Source organism: Opisthocomus hoazin, chromosome 2, assembly GCF_030867145.1.
Source record: "Opisthocomus hoazin isolate bOpiHoa1 chromosome 2, bOpiHoa1.hap1, whole genome shotgun sequence".
NCBI classification, from domain to species: Eukaryota; Metazoa; Chordata; class Aves; order Opisthocomiformes; family Opisthocomidae; genus Opisthocomus; species Opisthocomus hoazin.
In genome coordinates, this window is record NC_134415.1 from 111782808 (window position 1) to 111807633 (window position 24826).

Below are 24826 nucleotides of genomic sequence, written 5' to 3' on the forward strand. Positions count from 1 at the left end.
ATGCTTCTCAGCATTTAAATAATCTCCCTGTGTGTCTGCATATAAAGCAAAAGTGAACTTCCTGGCAAGAATTTTCTAAGTAGCACCAAATGACACCTTGTATAATCACCTACAACCTCCAACAGAACTGTTAACAGTTTCTATGACCTCTCTCTTCAGAAAACCCTTCTCCTCCTCCTCCCACCCCATGAGAGTTGATTTTTTTGCCATAGGCTGTTCTGTACCTTTCAAGGCAAATAAAAAAAGCCCTTTTTATTAATATCCCACAAAAGTGTGTTTTAAAAAAAAATAAAGAATTTGGAATTGATTAGAAGATTCTCATAACTGAGAACTCAAAGCAGTGCACAGAAAATAAACTTAACTTATGCTTATAAATACAACAAGGGTTGTAAATTAAATAGAGGTCTGATGGTATTAACCAACATGAATTAATATACTATTATCCGAATTCAGCAACCTTTGGCTTTACCAATCACCAACTTTCCCCTCATACACATTTACCAAATTAGCAATGCTTTATTTTACTTTCTTCACTGTAAAACCAGTAGGAAGGTAAGGGTAACTCTAGAAGAAGCAAAATGTTTAACCACTAGCAACAGATACAAAACACCAAGTTTCCTACTCTTAAACACTCACATTCAAGACAACTGGTAGAGTATTCATTTCCCCCACCACGTTCAAGGCAACAAGTTATTTCTGAAGGAGCTGTTAAAAGATTACGAAATTCTAGCCTAATAAATGTTGTTGTTTGTACTATATTCAAGTCTATCATGATTTGTTAAAGAAAATTTCTTACCACAGCTTTGGCTGAACTTTCCTGCAAATCCCACAATAATATGTTATTATCAGCCAGTGAAATAATCTTTTTACCGTCTCCCATTGGTTCCCACATAACACTGTAAAACAGAAAACGAAAAAAACAACCTAACATTAAAACCAACCAGAATTTGTACTAGCAAGCCATTTTAACTCTGTGGACCTAATCTGTTCCAAAACATACCCAACGTTTTGGTTTCCTTCAGCTGAAATCGATTCCATATTTTAAGTGCAAAATCTGCCATTAACGAGAAATCTAGCAATTTTTACACATACTAGAGGAACATTATTGCAGCATCAGTTACTTAAAGCTACGTAATATCAAACCTAGGCTTGCTTATGGAATCTTTTAGTTAGCGTTAATGTACACATCCTTTTTCTTTTGAGTGCCCTCTGACATCCCATCCAAACCTGTCAGAAGAAGGAATGCCATCCAGCTTCCCTACATGCTAGTCTAACGGTAAGAGAGCTTCTCAAACTCCTTACTCCGTCTGCCCCCTGTTCTGCATACTGAATCATACTGCAATCATATAAAACAAACAGTGATTATGCCATTGTAGTGGTCATCCTGCATATGTACACAGAAAAAAGCAGAGGCCTTGACATAAACTCACTTTCGAGTGCTTTAGCTTGAAACTTCAAAAGGTCTTCATGTGTAACATTGTGCATCCTTTTTGAAGATGTACCGAGAAGCATAAGCCTCAGAGCTTTGATGCAAACCTTTTCCAGCTCAGCAGCTGTCATCGTGACTGAGTCAACATACACCTTTTACCTGTGATTCACCAGTTTTGTAGTATACATGAAGGAAGCAAGAAACCAGCCCTCATCTCTATTCTGCCTATGAGAAGCAGCATATTCACGTCAGTCGGTACAGGCAGTATGGCTAAGTATATGAACTACAATCCTAATAAATTTGCTGCAGATAACAGTAAGGTTAAAATAATAATACTTCTCATCTGATGAGAATAGGCTTCCACACCCAGAACTTCTAAAAGAAAGTTGTGCAGCCTCTGACTCATCTTGAAGTAACACAATACAGGTGAAGGCAGAGATCACAACTTTACTATTGGTAGCTACACGGAGAAACTTCCTCTCATCTCTAGACAAAACATAAGTTATTCAAAGGCATTTGATATGCTGTTTTCACCCTCAGTGGATATATGAAGAAGTATCTCTTGATGCCTGTCAAAAGTCCATTACTAGACACAAGTTCTCTAGTCTATTTAGCTTTTTGCATGAATCAATTCAGTATCCGGATTGAAGAGATGAAAGAAAGTTGCGTGAGTAGATGCAGCCTTGGGCAAGTGAGCCCAGTGTTAAGCAGCCACCAGCTACCTTCCTAAATTTGTACTGCACGCTATACATGCTCCTATTTTATCTCAAATTTTGCGTTACTCCTAGATGGTGGATATGACCTGGCTGGCGCCAGATCTAAGCCATGCCCCTTGATACAATCCTATAGTATAAGACATGAGGGGAAGAAAATAGGAAGTTGCAGGCAGCAGAAGGAAGTGACACAGTGTCATTTTTTCACACTGTAAGTGAAACACAACCTCAGTTATTCTCAGGTGATACCTTCCACTCAAAATCCTCTTGCTTCTTCCGTGAAGAGTTTCATTGTTTTTTCTCTGCACTTTTAGTAAAACAAATATTAGATATGCAGGCAGATGACTGAACCTGTTTGCTGTTATAGAGAAGACAGACTAGGCAGCGAAAAATCACATTATGCCAAAAAAGAAAATTAACATTAAGTTGATGAAAAAGCTTGAACTATAACTAAGGGTGAGTTGGCTGATTCCTCAACCACTGAACTCCTCCCTAAGGCAACAGAGCAGATCAAAGAAAGGACTAGCTTCTGCATCTATCTTCCGATGGAACCATGACCTGCATCCTTACTATTTTTTCAATCTATGGAAATTAACTGCTTCTATAAAAGTTCATTTGCAACGAGTTCTCTTGCATTAGGACAAAATCATTTCATTTAGCACATTAAGCTGCCATCATGTTTTTAAAGGTGTTTTAACAAGGACATGGAACTGGAATGACTGTGTGATTTGCTTTAAATCGGGCTGTTTTGTCTACAGTTTTGTCAATCTTATTTTCAAAAACGTTTCTTGTTAAAGTTGTATGGTACAACTTGGAAAAACTTATAAGCAACTGAAAACAAGTGCCGATAATAAAAATTATGAAGCAGATTGAATTACAGGTTCATTCAGCATCATTTTGCCCATAATGATAAGTAACCAATTGGCACTGACATGGGTATTTCAGAATTTTATATAGTACTGCTGCATAGATATATCAATTAGATCTGTCAGAGATTAAAATATTTTATGAACACACGTAACAGGATAAGAAATTCCACAATACAATTTTCCAACGTAAAAATAAAACACATTAGGATTACCACACTACTGAAATTGTAATTAAGAAATCTTCAAGCTGATTCTGATCGCTTTTATTTAAGTCCATATTTTTTCTTACATATTGCTTAAAGTATAACTGGCATTTGGTGTTGATATATGTAGACATTTTAAATTATAGACAATGAAATCTGGTTTGACCAATTAACTCCTGAAGAGTCTTCCAGCCAAATATCAATATTCTTTATGCCTCTTGAAGTATTTGCCCCTTTCCTGCACTGATTACTGAACCTTCAGTTGTAAAAGCTAGACTGGAAGTGCTTTCTTCGGTATTTTCAAAGGTATGAAGAAATTTCACATCTTTGAGTGTCACTGAACTTCAAGGTAAAGCATTTTTATAGCTGAATAAAATGCTAATTAGAGCCAATTATAACCCAGCTGACATACCTCGGAATGAAAAAGTCTCTCCACATTCACTCAGTCCTTGTAAGATGCCCATTTTGCTTCTATTTAATTTATCTTTTACGAAAATTCATTGTTTTATGGGTGTGGTTGTAGTGATCATTCAGATTTTATAATCTAAGAGGTTGTTACTCAAATCTCTCTTTCTTACTTGTTTAGCTGTATTCTGTAGTCATGACTGAATGTTAAACATTCCAGATACCATGGAGCAGCGGGAGGGGGAACAACACTTGTGAGTGAAAAAACACACCTGACTTTCAAAGCAAGACACACATTTTACAAAAAATGAAGTTTTCATTTAGAACAATTTTCAGACACAGCAGAGATGGTGATAATCTTTAAAAAGGAAAACCAGATAAACCAGGCAATACCATTTTCTTGAGTGTGCCAACAGTTGCTGATGCTTACAGTTTTCGGAAATGGACAAGATAACTGTCAAATTCACAGCCACCACTCAGAAACTGAGTGTCAACTCCACAGTTGCTCTTTAGATAATCTATAAACAGCAGACAAGCAATTATAGTTGTTGCCTTTTACCCTATTTTGTTATCATCTGACTCCTGATGCTTCAAATTAGCTTCTAGCTAGTGGTTTTTGGTAAAAAAAATGAAATCCTACAGAGAACATTTTCCTAGTAAAGAAAAAAGATAATTTAAAATATTCACTCAAATGCACACATAAAAGGACTCTATTATCTGTGTTTTATGTTGAAAAGAATAGTTAACACCACCATTTATTAACGTACCGAGCTTTTACAAATGAGCAATTCAAAGTTCTCCGTTATAGACTAAAGAAGAATAAAGCAACACGCAAACACTTTCATAGATGTGAACTGCAGCCAGCCACAACGTATTGGACAAAGCAAGCATTAACTACTGCCTAACCATAATTATAGAAGTGACAACCATTTATTTCTGCAAGTGGAAAAATTTTGCGAGACTGAAAATTCTCATGCACTGCAAAAAGGAAAAAACACCCAAACACTCAGGGACTCGGCAGGACATCCTGCAGCCTCAGTGTAGCCCATCAAAAAAATTCATGTGTTATGTACCCAAATATCCTTGCTTCTTTGCATTACAACGATTCAAATCTACAGTGACTCTGCTAATCAGGTGATTAGGACATTATCCTAAGAGGAAGGCGATCAGACTGAGGACAACCTGGAACCCACAATTCTTCCTCCTTACCCAAGTGCTCTACAGAGCGGCCACGTTTCTGAATGAAAATAGTTCTGGGTACTTTGTAGTGTACTGAAGGCCATGCTGCTGGAAGCAGCATATGTAAGTTATACTTTGTCTCAAAATTCTCAGCCACTGAGATACATTTTGGTGTCCAACTCCTCAAGACACAGTAAAACAAGAACCGTAACTTCCTAAAAAACCTGAAAGATAAGGTGAATTTATTTTAGGTGCCTTTTCGGCTAAGAGGCTGCTGAAAGGCCTATGACACAAATACAGCATCAGCTGAACGCTGTTACAAAAGACCTAAAAACCCCTGGAGTTCAGTTTATACTCCAGCCCATGCTGTCGGCAATCCTGACACTTTTCAAGGAACCTCTATACAAATATCTCCTTCCTCACAATTATACTTCTCGAACTGGGACAGATGAAATGTTAAAATAAGGAAAGACTTTCATAACAAAAAAGTTATTTCATTTATTACATGAGGTCCTCTATAGGCAGATAGAAGCCTCACGTTCAAAAGCCCTGGTCCTCATGGGGGACTTCAACCACCCCAACATCTGTTGGAGGGACAACACAGCAGGGCTACAGGCAAGCCAGGAGGTTCCTGGAATGCGTTGAGGACAACTTCCTCATCAAAGTGACAGAGGAGCCCACCAGGCGAGGTGCGATGCTGGACCTTGTTCTCACCAACAAGGAGGGGCTGGTGGGGAATGTGAAAGTCAAGGGCAGCCTTGGCTGCAGTGACCATGACATGGTGGAGTTCAAGATCCTTAGGACAGCGAGGAGGGTGCGCAGCATGCTCAACACCCTGGACTTCAGGAGAGCAGACTTCGGCCTCCTCAGGGATCTGCTTGGTAGAGTACCGTGGGTAAAGCCCTAGAGGGAAGAGGGGCCCAAGAAAGCTGGTCAGTATTCAAGGATCACCTCCTCAAAGCTCAGGAGGAAGTCAGGCATAAATGCCAGGAGGCCAGCATGGATGAACAAGGAGCTCCTGGCCAAACTCAAGCAGACAAAGGAGGCCTACAGAGGATGGAAACAAGGATAGGCAGCTTGGGAGGAATACAGAGAAATCGTCCAAGTAGCCAGGGAGCAAGTTAGGAAAGCTAAAGCCCTGACAGAATTAAATCTGGCCAGGGATGTCAAAGGGAACAAGAAAGCCTTCTAAAGGTATGTCAATGATAGAAGGCAGACTAGGGAAAATGCAGGCTCCCTCTGGAAGGAAGCTGGAGACCTGACTACCCGGAATGTGGAGAAAGCTGAGGTGTTGAATGACTTTTTTGCCTCAATCTTCAACAGCAAGTGCTCTAACCACACCGCCCAACTTGCAGAAGGCAAAGGCAGGAACTGGGAGAATGAAGAACCACCCACCGTAGGAGAAGACCAGGTTCGAGACCGCCTAGGGAACGTGAAGGTGCACAAGTCCATGGGGCCTGATGAGATGCACCCCGCGGGTCCTGAGGCAACTGGCGGACGAAGTTGCCAAACCACTCTCCATCATATTTGAGAGGTCTTGGCAGTCTGGGGAGGTCCCCACTGACTGGAGAAGGGGCAACATCACCCTCATTTTTAAAAAGGGGGGAAAAAAGGAAGACCCGGGGAACTACAGGCCAGTCAGCCTCACCTCTATGCGTGGCAAGATGATGGAGCAGATCCTCCTCAAAACCATGCTAAGGCACATGGATAACAAGGAGGTGACTGGGGACAGCCAGCATGGCTTCACCAAGGGCAAATCGTGCCTGACCAACTTGGTATCCTTCTATGATGGGGTTACAGCTTTGGTGGACAAAGGGCGGGTGACTGACATTGTCTACCTGGGCTTGTGCAAAGCATTTTACTCTGTCCTGCATGATGTCCTTGTCTCTAAATTGGAAGGACATGGATTTGACAGATGGACCACTCATTGGATAAGGAACTGGCTTGATGGACACATACAAAGAGTTGCAGTCAATGGTCTCCAGGTGGAGACCAGTGATGAGTGGGGTGCCTCAGAGTGCCGGTGCTGTTTAACATCTTTGTCGGCGACATGGACAGTGGGACTGAGTGCACCCTCAGCAAGTTTGCCGACGACACCAAGCTGTGTGGTATGGTTGACACGCTGGAAGGAAGCAATGCCATTCAGAGGGACCTTGGCAGGCTGGAGAGGTGGGCCTGCATGAACCACATGAAGTTCAAGAAGGCCAAGTACAAGGTCCTCCATGTGGGTCGGGGCAATCCCAAACACGAGTACAGGCTGGGCGGAGAGTGGCTCGAGAGCAGCCCTGAGGAGAAGGACTTGGGGGTACTGGTAGAGGAGAAGCTCAACATGAGCCAGCAATGTGCGCTTGCAGCCCAGAAAGCCAACCGTATCCTGGGTTGCATCAAAAGAAGTGTGGCCAGCAGGTCGAGGGAGGTGATTCTGCCCCTTTACTCCGCTCTCTTGAGACCCCACCTGAGTACTGTGTCGAGCTCTGGAGCCCCCAACATAGGAAGGACATGGAGCTGTTGGAGCAGGTCCAGAGAAGGGCCACAAAGATGATCAGAGGGCTGGAGTACCTCTCCTATGAGGATAGGCTGAGGGAGTGGGAGCTGTTCAGCCTGGAGAAGAGAAGGCTCCAGGGTGGCCTTCAAGCCTTTCAGTACCTGAAGGGGGCCTAGAGGAAGGATGGAGAGGGACTTTTCACAAGGGTGTGTAGTGATAGGACAAGAGGGAACGGCTGTAAACTAAAAGAGGGCAGATTTAGATTAGATATTAGGAAGAAATTCTTCACCATGAGGGTGGTGAAACACTGGCACAGGTTGCCCAGAGAAGCTGTGGCTGCCCCCTCCCTGGAAGTGTTCAAGGCCAGGTTGGATGGAGCTCTGAGCAACCTGGTCTAGTGGAAGATGTCCCTGCTCACGGCAGGGGGGTTGGAACCAGATGATCTTTAAGGTCCCTTCAAACCCTTACCATTCTATGATTCTACATTTTGCTGTAAAACATATCTAACAGTTAATATACCATATATTAAAGACCATATGATCCTCCTAAAAGAAGTGCTATTTTCTTCTTTAGATTCATGAAATATAGACCACTAAAATGTTTTGCAGTATTTCTTTTTTTTTTTCCGTGTTGCCTGAATGCAATGTGAAAGTATCAGAGCTATTAAAAACACCACTTTAACTCTTCTTTTGAGTTTCAGATTCTCTTACTTCTTGGATTTTTTTTCTTGAGATAATGTTTTGGGGTGTTTTTTTTGGTTTTTTCTTTGCTTTTTGGTTTTTTTTTTTTGTTTGTTTGTTTTTTTTTGGGGGGGGATGTTTGTTTGTTTGAGGGTTTTTTTTTGTTTGGGGTTTTTTAATACAATTTAAAAGCCAAAAAAAAAGTAAAACACTTCTGGACCTCACTTGCAGAATGCACTTACTCACCTGTCTTCAGGGCATCAATTACAAATGTGCTTAACTCCTGTCAGGTGACTGTGTTCATTAACACAATGATCATGATGAAATTGAAGCAATAATATAGTATGCATGTATAGTATCTTCTGTATCTAAATACAGTAAGCTTCCATTTAAATTGAAATGACTGTTATAGAAAATCCATATTTTTGTAGAAAGCAAACCTTCACGAGGTTGCTCCATACTGTGTAATCATACAGCCAGAGAAGAGATGGTACATGTCAGTACTCGATTTGGAGACCTTAAATGAAATATCAAATAAAATAATAGTACTTTAAAAAAAAGGTCTGTGGAAATAGCTCATTTATAGTGACTTTCTTATTTATGAATTCAAAATTCTAGTTTAATATTTTAGTTATAAACATACCCGAATTCTTGAAACACCTGCAACTTTTTAAAAAGGTCATAATTTGTCCTCCTCCCTAATGTCTCTCCAATGGGGTAATATCTGCAAGACCATATTTAGGATTGAATGAGTGGGACACACTAAAAAAAATCAACTTTGGAAAGTAGAGAAGGTTAATGAAGTAATCTGTCATTATTTCTAACATATTCATCCCTTTCACCTTTTTTTAGCAGCTGATTGTTGTTGTCTATACAAAACATGAATTCTTCATTCCTCACCTTTCAGGCCTCCCACAACTGAGCTCCCATTTTTCTTGCCTCTAATCTCCTTTCATTTTCACTTACATTTGTACCTGTTGTCCACGTATCAGTTTCCCCTTATTTATTTCACTCTTATCTTCTTCCAAATTTATTACATGGACCACCATCCAACTTAGTTCGCTTGTTCTCCATTTCTTTTGAAGCACAGCATCTACCCTATTTTAAACGTCCCGAAATTAAAAAGCAAAAGGAAGCATGTTAAGTAGATACAGGCAAGCCTGCTTCCAGCAGATGCCCAGGGGAGAAATTCTGGCTTTGCACCTTCATCTCTGACAAAAGAAAGTCCCTGCTGAGTTCTGAATTCAAGTTCTCACAGATTACATTTTCTCTCATGGCCTGCCGTATCCTTCTTCCCTGAGGACTATCCTGTCAAGTCTGTAGGAAAACCGAGGAAGAAGTAGAACAGTAGGTTAGTCCTAAAATGTAAGTATTCAGGATAACAGACACAATTTTAGGGATTCCTCCAAGCTGCACTCATAGGTATAATCAAAAATCTCATTAATTGCTGTCCTGTTTCCTTGGCTTCTCCTATCCAGACTGTACCTTGGACTGCTTCTTGCAAGATACCCAATGGCAAGTTCCTTTAATTACTGAATAATAAAACATTCCATAGACTAACATACCCATGGTTATGCATGTATACACTGTGTGAATACATACCTTTAGCTACAAAATTAATTTATGGAAAAGGCTTTTTTAAAAAAAAAAAAAAAAAATGAACACACAAATTCCCATGTATCTTTCCATTTTGGCTCACATGAGGAACAATAGGTAGGAGGTTGAAAAAAGTCTTAGACTTACACCAAACAGAGCTATTAATAGGCCTATTTGTTTGCCTAATTTAAGCATCCGCTTAATTTTCTAAACTCTATGCCACAGAAGAGTTTGAGTGAAAATTCTGACAGGTCCCAGATTCAAAGCTTAGATGCAGTAAACAAATCTCAGTAACTGAAAGCAAATACTCATGCTTAATTTTTAAACAAAGCAACTCACGCAATCCAGATAAAGTAGAGCTGCAGAAAAGCACGCTTCTTTTTCACTTGCCTGTAATATCTTGGAGATCAGATTTTTGTCAATGGTTTTGCCAAGAGCAGAAAATTGGTTCAAAATATCTTGAGCAGGAGGGGCACAGTGTTTAGACATATGCAAGGAAACTTGAAGATTTTAGTCACAATCAACTGGGAATGCTCTTTTAGTCTTGGTTCACAGAAGAGAAGCGGTATTACATGTCCCTGCTAGTTTTTAATAAGAAACTTCAAAGACATTTAAGCACAGAATACCATAAAGGAGATGAGATAAACGTAAGGAAACACAGGATCAGTTCCTAACACCAGTAAACAATTAAGCAAAACCAATACCAACAAACCAGACCTGGGAAAAAATCCCCCCTTGCATTCCTAAATACATGATATCAGAAACATTGAAATCTGTTTCTAGGTAATTTTTCAACTATAAGCCTTCCTTAATGGAAGAGAAAAACAATGAAAGAAGATAAACCTTAATGAAAAGAAGTTAACAAATAAAGCAGAGCAAGGCAAATATGAACAAAAAGTACAAGCAAGTAAAGCCCCGATGCAGGCAGTGATGCCAGAGTACATAATCAGTTGCATCTTCTGAATAATTTTACTTTTTTTTTCCCTCTCTTAATTACAGTCAAGTCTCAATTGTTTATTATCTGCAACCTAGATCCATGAATATTGTGCAACACCTGTGCTGTGGATGCCGAGACACATAAAATACCTTCCAATGAGCTACTATCTGGAATCACAGAATTTCAGACTAGGTGCCACAAAGGCTGAAATCAACATGACACCCTGCATCTCTCAACTGTACTGTCAACTAGGGCACTCTGCCCAGCATATGAAGATGTGAAGAAAGCCCAGTTTACATTTTTAACTTTTTCTTTTTTTTCTAAACATGCCTTATGACTAATCATTTTCAAAAATTAACTTATTTTTTTTAAGGTCTATCAAATCTAAAAAGTATAATTTCAAAAGCTATCATGACCTAAAAACTTTTCCACTGTTAACAAGCGTAGTGCTTATGACACGTTGCTCTACTAGGCTCTGTGGGTTACACAGCCTCCTTAAAGCGCATGTGGTCACACTGAACACCTGGGTTCAGTATGCAGCCTGTGTTTTTTTGAGTAAAATCTACAAAAGGATGCTCTAATGGCAAGGGAAATGACAGAGCCAGTATAAGCATTGTCCTTCTTGCCACGAGCGTATGATGCCAGACCACTGCTGATCTCATACAAAGCAATTGTGTACACAAGAATGTTGGTCTTACATTGAGGTTTGAAAAGTATTTACACCTTGCATTGAGGAAAATTGCTTTTCTGATTTATGGCTGGTTCTAACAATAATTGTACCGTGTCTAAAGTAGCTTCATATTTCTGTAAACATCTGAAATGCATAATAGAAAAAAATATTCAAGTCGCTATTTGTAGTCAACACACCACTTAGTGGGACATGGCCTGTTAAGTGACACACATTTGGCACAAAACTTTTATTTTACTCATTTACGTGAGCTGTTTCCACTACGATTGAGGCAGGAATATAACAGCCTGCTCTAGAACAAGATACTTCAACTCAGCTGTGCTTGCCTGAGATGATGTGAGGTGCACTAATGCCAAGTTTACACCTTTTATCTTTCTAACACAGGATATTTTCAAATCTTTTATATATATACATACACATACATAGATAATGGGTATTAAATGGTAGCAGATATTTGTGAGCACTGGTACTTAACGAAGTCAGGCAACAGGAGACAGAAAATTGCATGCAAACTTTCTACCAGCTATACTAGAGGAAATAACTGATTTCTGGCATTCACATCCTGATATAAAGCAGCAATATGACCCCTATTCCTCCTCTGGTGATCAGGCTGCGACAGATTTCTGGCATCACAGAATCACAGAATCACAGAATAGTAGGGGTTGGAAGGGACCTCTGTGGGTCATCTAGTCCAACCCTCCTGCCGAAGCAGGCTCACCTACAGTAGGCTGCACAGGACCTTGTCCAGGCGGGTCTTGAATATCTCCAGAGAAGGAGACTCCACAACCTCCCTGGGCAGCCTGTTCCAGTGCTCCGTCACCCTCAGAGGGAAGAAGTTCTTCCTCATGTTCAGACGGAACTTCCTGTGCCTCAGTTTGTGCCCATTGCCCCTTGTCCTGTCACTGGGCACCACTGAAAAGAGCTTGGCCCCATCCTCCTGACACACACCCTTCAGATATTTATAAGCATTTATTAGGTCCCCTCGCAGCCTTCTCTTCTTCAGGCTGAACAAGCCCAGCTCCCTCAGCCTCTTCTTGTAGGGCAGATGTTCCAGTCCCCTCATCATCCTTGTAGCCCTCTGCTGGACTCTCTCCAGTAGCTCTTCATCTTTCTTGAAGTGGGGAGCCCAGCACTGGACACAGTACTCCAGATGAGGCCTCACCAGGGCAGTGTAGAGGGGAAGGAGAACCTCCCTCGTCCTGCTGGCCACACTCTTCTTGATGCACCCCAGGATTCCATTGGCCTTCTTGGCAGCCAGGGCACACTGCTGGCTCATGGTTAACCTGTCGTCCACCAGGACACCCAGGTCCCTCTCCACAGAGCTGCTCTCCAGCAGGTCTACCCCAAGCCTGTACTGGTACATGGGGTTGTTCCTCTCAGGTGCAGGACCCCGCATTTGCCTTTGTTGAACCTCATCAGGTTCCTCTCTGCCCAGCTTTCCAGCCTATGCAGGTCACGCTGAATGGCAGCACAGCCTTCTGGTGTGTCTACCACACCTCCCAGTTTGGTGTCATCAGCAAACTTGCTGAGGGTACACTCGGTCTCTTCATCCAGGTCATTGATGAAGAAGTTGAACAAGACTGGGCCCAGTACTGACCCCTGGGGGACAACACTTGTTACCAGCCTCCAACTAGACTCAGAGCCGCTGATGACAACCCTCTGAGCTCTGCCATTCAGCCAGTTCTCTATCCACTTCACCGACCACTCATCCAGCCCACACTTCCTCAGCTTCCCTAGCAGGATATCATGGGAGACTGTGTCGAAAGCCTTGCTGAAGTCCAGGTAGACAACATCCACGGCTCTCGCTTCATCTACCCAGCCAGTCATGTCATCGTAGAAAGCTATCAGATTGGTCAGGCATGATTTCCCCTTGGTGAATCCATGCTGACTACTCCTGATAACCTTCTTTTCTTCCGCTTGCTTGATGATGGCCTCCAGGATAAGCTGCTCCATCACCTTTCCCGGGATGGAGGTGAGGCTGACCGGCCTGTAGTTCCCTGGGTCCTCCTTCTTGCCCTTTTTGAAGATTGGAGTGACATTGGCCTTTCTCCAGTCCTCGGGCACCTCTCCTGTCCTCCAGGACCTCTCAAAGATGATGCAGAGTGGTTCAGCAATGACATCTGCCAGCTCCCTCAGCGCTCGTGGGTGCATTCCATCGGGGCCCATGGATTTGTGGACGTCCAGATCGCTTAAGCGATCCCTCACGCAGTCCTCCTTGACCAAGGGAAAGTCATCCTCTTTGTAGGCTTCTTCTCTTACCTCCGGGGCCTGGGATTCCTGAGGGCCAGTCTTAGCACTGAAGACTGAAGCAAAGAAGGCATTCAGTAGCTCTGCCTTCTCCGCATCCTCCGTCACCAGGACACCCGCCTCATTCAGCAGCAGCCCCACATTGTCCCTAGCCTTCCTTTTGCTGCTGATGTAGTTGAAGAAGCCCTTCTTGTTGTTTTTGACATCCCTTGCCAGCTTCAATTCCAGGTGGGCCTTGGCCTTCCTCGTCGCATCTCTGCATGCTCTCACCACGTTTCTGTACTCTTCCCAAGTGGCCTGCCCCTCTTTCCACATTCCATGGACCTTTCTCTTCTGCCTGATCTCTGCTAGAAGCTCCTTGTTTAACCATGCAGGTCTCCTGCCTCCTTTGCTCGATTTCTTTCTCAGATAGAAACAGACTATGGAAAATTCAAAGACATAAAGTACAAATCTTGAGGGATAAAAGGTGAAGATGAAAACTAACAAAAAATATTCCTAACTATATTGGAAGCTAATTATCAAAATGTTTCAACAACAAAAAGGGAATTTTTTAATATAATCAAAGAGTTCTAAAGGGAAGGATTCATACGAGAATAAGTAGTAAAAAATTAAAAGATACTACCACGAACAAATTTAACATTCAGGAAGCTGAGATTTAAGATGCCGCCTAGATAACACATTTTTCAACACACTGTCTTGTCCAGGAACCACCTAATAAATACTGCCTTCTACTTATTTTATTATTTAGTTGAAACTTAATCTACAAGGCTCAAACTAGAAATTAGTGGCTAGAAACAGATGCTTAAAACTTATGGTATGATGTATGACATAATTAAAAATCAACTGAATTAACTATCACTTCTAAATTCTACTTTATTTTTTACTAACTAGTTAATGAATAGAAATTTTTATGTAGCCAGATTTTGAAAAGGAACTGAGACTGATTTTAAGTATTGTTCCCTTTTGATATAACTGAAAATTACTCCTACTACAATATATTTAAATATAATGAGATTACGATGGATATCTTACACAGCAGGTGTCCGAATACAGAAATTGAAGAGGGCCTTTCCACTGTCATGTAAGACACTTAATTAAAGCAATATCCAACGCTGGTGTTGTATTATCATTGTTTGGTTTCAGTTTAGAGTTGTCACATTTCATGTGCAAAAATCTGCTGCGTTATTCCACATCTATTTTTTAAAATTCTCTGATAATTGTGAAACGGATCGTACAACTTGCATCACCACCTCCTATTCTCTATTCTTTCTGCCAGACAAGACATTCCTGAGACTACAGCAGACCACATTCTTAGTTTCAACTTTTCCTTGCCAGGGGAAGACGGTCAGGTGGTCCCAAAACTACGTGAAACAACATTGTAGTTTGTAAAATATGAACTAAGTGTATCAACACTTCTTTACTCTGCATCTGTCCAGGAAGCAGTGGGAACATGTCATCTACATGCTCATAAAGCAAAAGATTTGCACATACACAAAGGGCAAATTTAACTTTCTTCTAAATAACAGGAAGGAAAGGGAAACCAACCTCTGTAATACCCTCTGCAGTACTGCAGCTCTTCTTGTCTTTTCTGAGGTGCCGTGGCAACAGAAAAGAGTAGTTAAACAGGCATATTATACTATAATGAATTCTTACCTTTAACAAACAATAAATTACTTGCACTTACGCCAAATCAGTTGAGTGAAGACAAAAAGAAAGACTGAAGTGTAACATCAAATTAATATTCCATAAAAAGACTGAAATGCTAAGTATTAAACCTTTGTGCAACAAAGGTTTTAGATGGGGGCAGGTGGGGAGAAACACATTAAAACAGTACACAGACTGTTACTCCATATGCGTTTGCAGGACTATAATAAATGTTCTTAATCTATGAAACATCTGGGGCTAAAAATCCAATTTGTACTTTTTTTTTTTTTTAAAGATGGAATAGTTTTAAAGTGTATAGCATAGCTTCTACAATATAAATCTACACAAAACGAACCGCACAAGTCTATCCTTTAGGCTTTTTCTAGGAGTATAAAATATGCAGAATCCTACCAGGCCATATTGCCATGGGCTGTGTTGTCAAGGTGACAGAGTAGCTCCAGGGTTTGAGTGTTGCTTGATGAATCATCAGGGGATTCATGACTGCCTGATTCCAATTCCTTCGGCATCCTCCAAACAGCAGCACATGTCATGACTTTACTGTCTGAAGCTAAGCAACAGAGAATAATGTCAACAGATCATTGTATGGGAGACATATTTTGTATACAGTGCATCAACATTTACACAAATCTATAAGCCATGCACATCTGCTGTTTAAAATATTTTAAATATTATACCAAGATGAATTCAAGGAATGCAAAATGTGGATACAGACACAGACCTTAAGTTTGCAGTCAAGTTGCTGCAAAACTCATAATTAGCATGCATTTAATGCGTGTCTCCCTGATTAAAGGCAAGATTCAGAGCTCATGAAAACCTAACTCTTTGGGATGCGAGTTGTCCAAGCTTCAGTCGCCATAGTGATCTGAAGGAAAACGACCCACTAGTTACATTGCTCAATTCCTTAACAATAAGGCTTTAGACACTGTTTTAACATTTTCCTTTTGAGGTCTATCTTCAGTTGAATCTACAGCACTGTGTTTTATCGTTTACTACCAGTAACTGTTTACTGCAAAATTAAGTTTTTCACTCATCTAATCCTAGCAAAGAAAAGCAGTTTCCAAAAGACTGAACCAAACTCACATGCATATAGCAAAATCTTTCACTGTACAATCAACAAGCCAACCGCAGACTGAGGAGAAAATAACATACGGCCTATGCACATATAGCATTGTCCATCACCCAATACAGCAATTTGTAGCAGTGCAGAACGGGAGGAGACCAGAGCAGCACTGCGTATGTTCATGGTCTTCCAGCCGCTGGTCCAAGGTTCACAGAGGGCAAATCAGCATGAATAGGTCAGTGGGATCCACTACAGCAGGAGCAAAGAAAACCAGCCACAGCAACGTCAGGCAAAGGCAAGGGGAGTGACTACCTGCCGGCGGATGTGTTAAGTGAGAGGGCCAGAGGATAAGCAGCAATGGACAACATGTTTTCTGTCCCGAGGTTATTTCACATGCCTCTTTCTCACAGTTCTGTCTCCAAGTACATTTCGGTTGATTTCAGTGCAGAGTGCCTGACCAGAGCCATGAGCAGACGTGGCCAGAGCCATGAGCAGACATGTAATATTTTACAGAATAACTGGCATTGTCATTTAAAGAAAGAAAACCAAGCAAAACACCTAGTGTCTATTTAAGTCATGTTTCCACACCTTCCTTAAAGCTATTTATATATTTGGAAACTACTTTTCCATCCTTACCTCAAATTGAAACCATAATTTTTATTTATGTCACAGCACCAACAAAAAAGGATAAGGTTAAGCTAGTTTCTGATGTATTTTTATGACTGAGTATATTAAGAAAAGCATTAGTGGGTTTAACTAAGCACTACCGAACCGGTGTCGTGAACCTGAAAGTTACACTTCCATAGAGTACAAGCGAAAGTTTTGCAGAAGAGAGTCCCACTGAATTACTAGAATACAGTTCACATAAAATGATCCAGGAATGAGACAACAAACTGTTTAATCTTTGTCACATTTGTTTCTCCTCATTCAAGACAAATCCCTTGTCTAATGCATCATGCATCTTCAGTATACCTTTTGCTCAGGCTGGAGTTAAAAGTACTGTTCCAACTGCAACACCCTCCCCGTTACGCACTGCTTCCCCAAGCTCATCAGTACTGTCTCCTGGGCAGAGGATAGCATACGCACAGATCTGCCAGAGTGCCTATACATACAAAGTTTCTTCTGCCTGTTTCTGTTGAAATGATCCGAAGTTGAAACAAGCAAATAAGAATTTAAAGGAATGAGCAAATAATCCCACATTTTGACAGCACTGAGTTAGGAATTACCTACACATGATGCTGGCAGCTCTGAGAGCACAGTAACCAATCGCAAGAAACAGACTTTGGTGAGTTCAGGCAAAGCCTGAGAGAGATAACCGTGGCTACAGAGCACAAGGCCATCTTTCAATGCCTACTTTACAAGTCGAGCAAGTGAGAAAACTCTCTGCATGGAGAGTGTGCAATTTGCAAAGGGTCACAACTTGGTCAAATCGATACCAATTTTCACTGCAGCACTCAAAAGGACTTCCCAATGAGAGCTATTTCCATGACAATTTTCATCTTTCCACTACCAACTGTTCCAACACAGGAAAGAAAAAAAAAGTAGAAGTTGCAAACAGGTGAAGCATCCCATTTATCTTCCTCCAAACACTGTTCCCCTTGGAGAGTTGTTCCAACTTAAAGTAATAGCCTTTGAAAAAGAAATAATTCTAAAAAAAAAAAAAAAACCTGCCTGAAAGGTAAACATAACAGGAAGTTATTAATGAGAGTTTGAAAAGAAACAAGTATGTAACATTAACTACAAGTACCCATTACTACTGTCTAGAGTTATGTCACACACAACAGATCAATTCACTGTACTGTTGCTGGAACACAGTAGCCAGCATACCTTCCTTAACAACCGTACAATCATTTCAGGACTAGATGCCATAAGAAAAAGGTGGATATAACAACACAGACTGCTGATTCCAGATGCAATACATTTGCTCATGACACTGAAAGCCATTCCTGCCCTTGTGGAAGATTAAAAATCTGCAAATTCATAAAAAATTGTAAACTAGAAGGGATTATCTATGCACCTCACACCACCCTTGATTTTGCTTCAGCAATTCCTACAGTTAAAGACTTACAAAATGAAAGAAGTGAGCTCTGTCACATCTCCAGATTTAGAGAGAAGAACCTAAAATTTTCTGTCATTCAGAATTACTAGAATTATTATAAACATTCTTTCATGAACATTCAGAAAATGCCACAGACTGCAAAACAATGAAGCCAACTGAACATCAAGCGTCATAAAAATCTGTTTATACAGACTTCTTGAAAGATACAGTTTATTCTCTTCAATAAATAACCGCTTTCAAAAGGACGTAACATGCACCCCCAGTAAACATACTAAGAAACCAATTGATATCTGGATGACTGATGCAGTAAATCAGAACAGATTCACAAGAAAGACGCCGTGTAGGTTGTCACTATCAAGAATAAGTGTTCTCACTCAGACCTCCATTTGGTTGTATATTTTTGAGAACAAAAAGCCATACTTATTATATAGGAGGCTGTAAGTGATTTTCCAATTGAAAACAACCCAGTAATTTCATTGTTTTCCCACACTAAATCCCTTTAGTAGAATTCTCCCTATCCCATATACATTTTTTGTAAGGAAGATAAAGAAAATATTCTACTTAGAAGCTTGATGGTTTAAGTTTTAACAACAAAAAAAAGCAAAAAAGTCTACCTGAAACTACTTTAGAGACACTTCCATCAGTCAAATATTACTAAAACAAATACGAAATGGAAAAATATAAAGAACATAAAAACCAAAATCTCATCACAAGCGTAGATGCTAATCAATACTCCACAGTTTCAACAAATAAGAGGTTTGAGTACATGCAGAAACCCAGGAGCTCCGTCTGCCTTCCTCTTTCAGGTGTGAATTGAGGCATACTTAGAACTTGATCAAAGTCAGTAAGTACTATTGCTTATCCATGTGCTGCCTGCCACCAGTTCACCCACTGGAGTAATTTCTCCAAAAGTGAAGCTAGTATCTTTCACAGGCAGTAAACAGAGACATTCGAAAAAATACAGAAGCTTATTTTAAGAGATGTGATTAAAAGCAGTATCAATCTTTATTATATGATAAAAAAAGTTTAAAAGAGGGTTGTAAGAAGTTATCTTCCCTTTTAAGCAAAGTGTTAAGTAGGTGTTGCCATAATACAAAGGGGAAAGCGTAAGAATAGAGTTCAATGGACGTACAAGAAACACCATCACCTGCCCTTCCCATCCACCCATCCAACAGACTCAAGCAGATTTTGATCGCAATTACACAGGTCCACATCAGCCAACATTGCAGTTCACTGCTGTTCAGCCATCTACCTTTCACGCATCTGGTGCCACTTGCTGAATAAAACTTGCCATGCTACTGAAGTCTGCTCTGACATAAGTAACAACCGCAGTCTTGACCTGTCAGAAGCTTACAGTAGTCACCCAAAGCAGACCAGATCCAGCTCAGCTCAGCCTCCCTAATTATATCATTTTACAAAGCATTTTAATCTTTGTGTTCAATCATTCTTTATGGTCTTTCTTAACTAAACATATATGATAAATCACCCTTGACTGTTTTTCCTTCTCCCAAAATTTGAGCCAATTATTGCTAGTCTCCTGTTCTTGAATAATTCCAAAACACATTTTGTGTGTACGTTAATAATTCAGTGTTATAAAATTAATTTCCTATAATCAATAGCTATATACATCAGATGGCTTTATCTACGGGAACCATGTTTCCATTTCACTTTCTGCTGTCATTGTATTTCATTCCCCTGTGTTTAACCTTGAAACCTGAATGACAATGCTTCCTACACCACTGCCTGCAGACATTCACACTGAAGCTGGAGGAGCTGAAGTATTAGAGCCTGAAAGGGTTTGCTCTTTGATCAGCTCAGGTGGTGCAAAGCCAGCTGGCTGCAGTCATTCTGTTGCCCAGGGAACAACAACTGAAGTGTATACTTCCTAAATCTGCACAGGAGGCCCTTCTGCAGCATTGCCACAGCAGCTCTTGCTGTGCAAGGCTCAAGTGGTGAAGCTGCTATAGCTACAGCCCAGCTGGTGCCCATTAATGCTCTCGGTAGGACAGGAACAAGCAGCTAGTGTTCAGAAGCCCCCTCCTTACCATTGACAGAGTTATCACTCTTCCTTATTAATGAATGTAAACATCCTTCTCCTAGTTTAATAAAATGAAGAAATAAAAACCAAATTATTCAAGAACGCACCTTCTTTTAAAATAACAACCTTGTAGACCTTTTAGTCAATTCATTACAAGTTATCCATCTTCTATTCATTTGACAACATGTCCTTCACAGGCAAAAGAAGAGGGACAAAAACAACACACCGTGCTTTTTCTGCATTAAGAAACTAATCTTCCATGTTAAAAGCCTGTGTACTCTTTCTTACTAATAATAGTAATGTATTTTACTTTTTTCTGAAATACATGGGATGAGATATATGCAGGAATAGAGTTATAGGCAATTTAATTTCTTTCCATCACTTATATGCACTTTTTAGCTACCAAAAGACAGCCTTTGATTTTTGAAAAACAGAAACATGGGAACAGGGTAAAACCATAACACAGTTGCTCACTCTGTATCCTAACAGAGATATGTTTTCAAGTGAAACTGAAAGTCAAAATAATTAGCAGAAAAACAGTAACACGCAACAGTCCAGACATTTATACACAGGACATCTTCCATGCTTAGCTGTTGTCTCATTACTCCAGCACGTGGAAAGAACTGCATGAACAGCAGCCTTCTTGTTAGTATGCAGATCACACGTGACCATAAATTCACATTTACTGCACACCAATACAACACATATGAGGGGGCTTGGGCCTCTAGACAACAGGCTCCCATCTTTGCACTATATATACAGACACGTAAGGAGGTTTTAAAAACCTCACAGGCTGAACAATAATGCAGACACAATGATCCAAGAGTATGAAGGCATGCGGTGTGACACAGACGGGTAAACCCATCAGGTCATATGGAAACGGGAGACAGAAGCCACAGAAAGCAGGCAGTCAGCAGGCTGAAAAATTGGAGAAGGCAACAAATTGCCTTTTTTTTTTTTTTTTTTTTTTTTTTAATAGTCTGATGTTTCTTATGCTACCCAGAGGTGATTTGAGACAGTGGTCCAGCACATACCTTTTTTGAGGGATATGCTCTGCAGATACATATCTATTTGAGCGAGCTCAAAATTTACTGACTGCATTTCTGGAACTCTGCCATATAGGGACAGCTCAAGTGAAGAACTGCAGCCATCGCTAGATTGATGGGCTGAACTTTGCTCTTCAGGCAGAATTTGGCTGCAACACTGTAAAAGCTTCTTAGCAGCACAAATAAGCATGCTTTCTTTCTGACACCTCGCATGACCAGATCTCCTAAGTCACAACAATGACTTGCAGCTCATTTAACACCTCAGATATATCTCTCTAGGTATTTTAACAGAGTAGAACAGAATGGAGAAATTAGCACCAACTACAGCTTTTGTTTGCTTGTGATAATGTTCCTGCTATTGCTACCACCAACACACCATAAGTGTAACAGTGGGAGCCACGCAAGAAGCAAGGTATCAGCTGCCCATATAAAAAGCATTGTGAGATTTAACCCTGTGCTGAGGAGAGATGGACAATATACCAATAAAAGCCAATGAACCCTATTTACATGCTGGCTTCCATCATCACTATGGCTAGTGAAGCTGAACGTGATTACTGACACTGATACTTTCACACATAAAAAAAGGGCAAAGAGAAAGCAGGAGTCTCACGGAGGCACACACTTTCATCAACAACAAAGACACAGCAGCTGTCAGTTAAGTAGGGCTAGATGACAGCAATGCATTAAGGTACCCACTTGGTATTTCATGAGGTATTACAACACTATACTCCTTAACAAGTTAAAGGGAACCGCGAACCACTTATCCCCCCCATTGAATCAGGCCCTCACTACACAGTTGCACATTCAATGCTCTGTTTAAAAGAACCTTTAGCATTCCCATTCTACATCACAGGACCTCCAAAGACAAATGTGATGACTTGACAGTTCCTGGAAATCTACTTCTAACAGGAAAAACGTCACTACATCCAACATGAGCCATTTATGTGACTGCCCAAGTTTGCTGGACCAAGTTCTAACCACTAGCTTGATTTGAAAAGGTAGGTTCACTACCCCTTATACCAGACTTTCACGGTCTCCACTTGGTACTTTTTCTCAAGAGAAACCCAGATGTGCAGCCACTATCACTACACACAAACTTTCTTCCAGCGATGACTTCTGATTCAAAGTTTAGATCTCAAATTCATAATCCACTTATATCATTACATTATCTGCCCAGTTCGGGTACTTTCAGATCACAGAATCACAGAATGGTAGAGGTTGGAAAGGACCTCTGTGGGTCATCTAGTCCAACCCTCCTGCCGAAGCAGGGTCACCTACAGCAGGCATGTGCTCACACATCCACCACAAGTAGTTCATGGAAGAAAATAATTATAAACAATTAGTACCTAGATACAGTATTGTTTGATTTTCTGTTCATGCAGTCAGTTACAAATACTAAAATAAGAAAGCTGGTTTTACTAATACAAGAAACATCAGTTACTCGTGGGGTTTTATTTTAGTTGAATTCCACCTACCTGATGCCTCATGATATCAACAGCTAGTACATCCAGAAAGTCCAGAGAAAGAAAAAGTATTGCCCTGTGCTACTCAGAAGTTTTCTCAACTTGGGGCATTCAAACCATAGATGTTATTGTTAGTCAGCTGCTAACTGCTATTCTGTTCTCCTCATTTGCTTACAGCTCAGAAGTGCTCATAGGAGAGAAATGCCTCCATAGTTATTGGGGTATTTTTTTAATTGAACTATAGTGGAGAAGAATACATAGCTCCTCCCTAAAAAGCTTATAAACTTAAAAAAAACCCACCCAAAAACAATGAAAATATAACCAAATTAAAACTAATCCATAAAAGCCCCAGTGGTTGGTTTTTTTTTAAGCACTAAGCCATCCCATGGTCAAATCTTCAGTTCAGAGAAGCGATACAATTTCTTCACTAGTACTGACCAAATACACCTTATGTTTACTCCAAATGCACAGTTTTGGGATGTACAATCTCACTGGGATCACAGAGGCATGGATGAACACTGGCTTTTTAGGAAGGACGGATCGGGAGGTAAAAAGGGAAAATTGCTCTTTATGAATGACATCAACCAGAATGTACAGAGCTCTGTGGAGGAATGATTAAGAGCCATGGAAGACAACTGTGGGGGAAAAGGGATTTCCCTCCAGGAGAGGGTTGGTTTTCAAGGTTTACTTCCTCCTCCAAGCTGGAGGATGGTCCATCCAGACAAGTAGAAAGTGAAAAAGAGGCAGCAGGAGGCTTGCACAGGTGAACACAGAGTTCCTGACTAAATTCAAGAGACAAAGGTCAACAAGAAGGGCTTCTACAGATCTATCAGCATCCAAGGAGAGACTAGAGAAAATGCAGACCCACTGCTGAATGGGGCAGGGGGTCTGATGATAGAGAACACAGAAAAGTCCGAAGTACCAAATCCTTTCTTCATCCTAGTTTTTAATACCCTCAGGATTCCAGGATCCAAGGTCCCCACGACCACTGGGAAAGTCTAGAGCAATAAAGACTCAAACTCCATAGAGGAGCATCAAGTTAGGGAATATTTAAACAAATGGGACCTGAGTGGATGCAACCACAAGAGCTGGGGAAGCTGGCCAATGTAACTACGAGGCCAGTTTCAATTATCTTTAAGAGGTCATAGTTATGGGGAGAGGTTCCTGAGGACTTTAAGAAGTAAAGATGTCTAAGATGGGCAAGAATGAGGCTCTACACTCCAGTCAGCCTCGGCTCAGTCCCTAGGAAGGCGACAGATTGAATGAACCTGGAAAACATTTCCAAACATCAGGTGGCTAGGAGGACTCAGCACAAATTTATGAAGGGGACCAATATGATTGTGCTCTGCAATGCAAATTAAACTGAAAATACAGGCTTGGTAAAGATTAGAAGAATAGTTGATCTTATTTATCTTCACTTTAACAAACCCTTGGTACATTCTCCCATAACATGTAAATGGACAATGTGGTGCTTGAGAAGTGGCTGAACTACCATTCTCAAAAAGCTGTGATCAGTGGCATGATATCCACCTGGAGACCAGTCACTACCGGCATATCCCAGGGGCTGACAGCAGGGCCAATATTGTTTGACACCTTCATTAATGACCTCAGGGAACCTCAGAGGGATCGCAAAGGCCTGGAAAAATGGACCAACAGGACCCTCATGAAATTCAACAAAGTGAAATGCAAGACCCAGACCTGGAGGCTGATCAGCTGGAGAACAGCTCTGCGGAAAAGGCCCTCAGGGTGTTCTGGTGGCAACAAATTGAACATGAGCCAGCCACGCCTTTGTGGCAAAGAAAGCCAACAGCCTCCTGGGCTGCATCAGACAGATCATCACCAGCAGGTCAGGGAAGGCAGTCCTTCCCCTGTAGTCAGCACTGGGCAGACCACACATGTAGTGCTGCATCCAGTTCTGCGCTCCCCAGTAGAGGAGTAGCACAAGAGAAACATGGACGTACTGGAGCAAGTGCAGGTAAGGGCCACAGAGATGATGATGCGTCAGAGACTCGGTAAGAGAAGGCACAGCACGAGTCTTATTAATGTGAACAAATAATGATGTTA

General features: G+C 40.9%; 1 protein-coding gene across 3 annotated transcripts in view; it reads right to left on the minus strand.

The window, feature by feature from the left end:
• The window catches only part of EIPR1 (EARP complex and GARP complex interacting protein 1), an 88167-nt gene that overhangs the window by 25764 nt on the left and 37577 nt on the right, over positions 1-24826 (minus strand). For all 3 annotated transcript variants that reach the window (XM_075414788.1, XM_075414790.1, XM_075414789.1), the window contains 2 exons: positions 15487-15643; positions 797-896 (listed from right to left, as the gene is read on the minus strand). In XM_075414788.1, coding sequence (XP_075270903.1) covers positions 797-896; positions 15487-15643 — 257 coding nt within the window. The remainder of the gene's footprint in view (positions 1-796; positions 897-15486; positions 15644-24826) is intronic.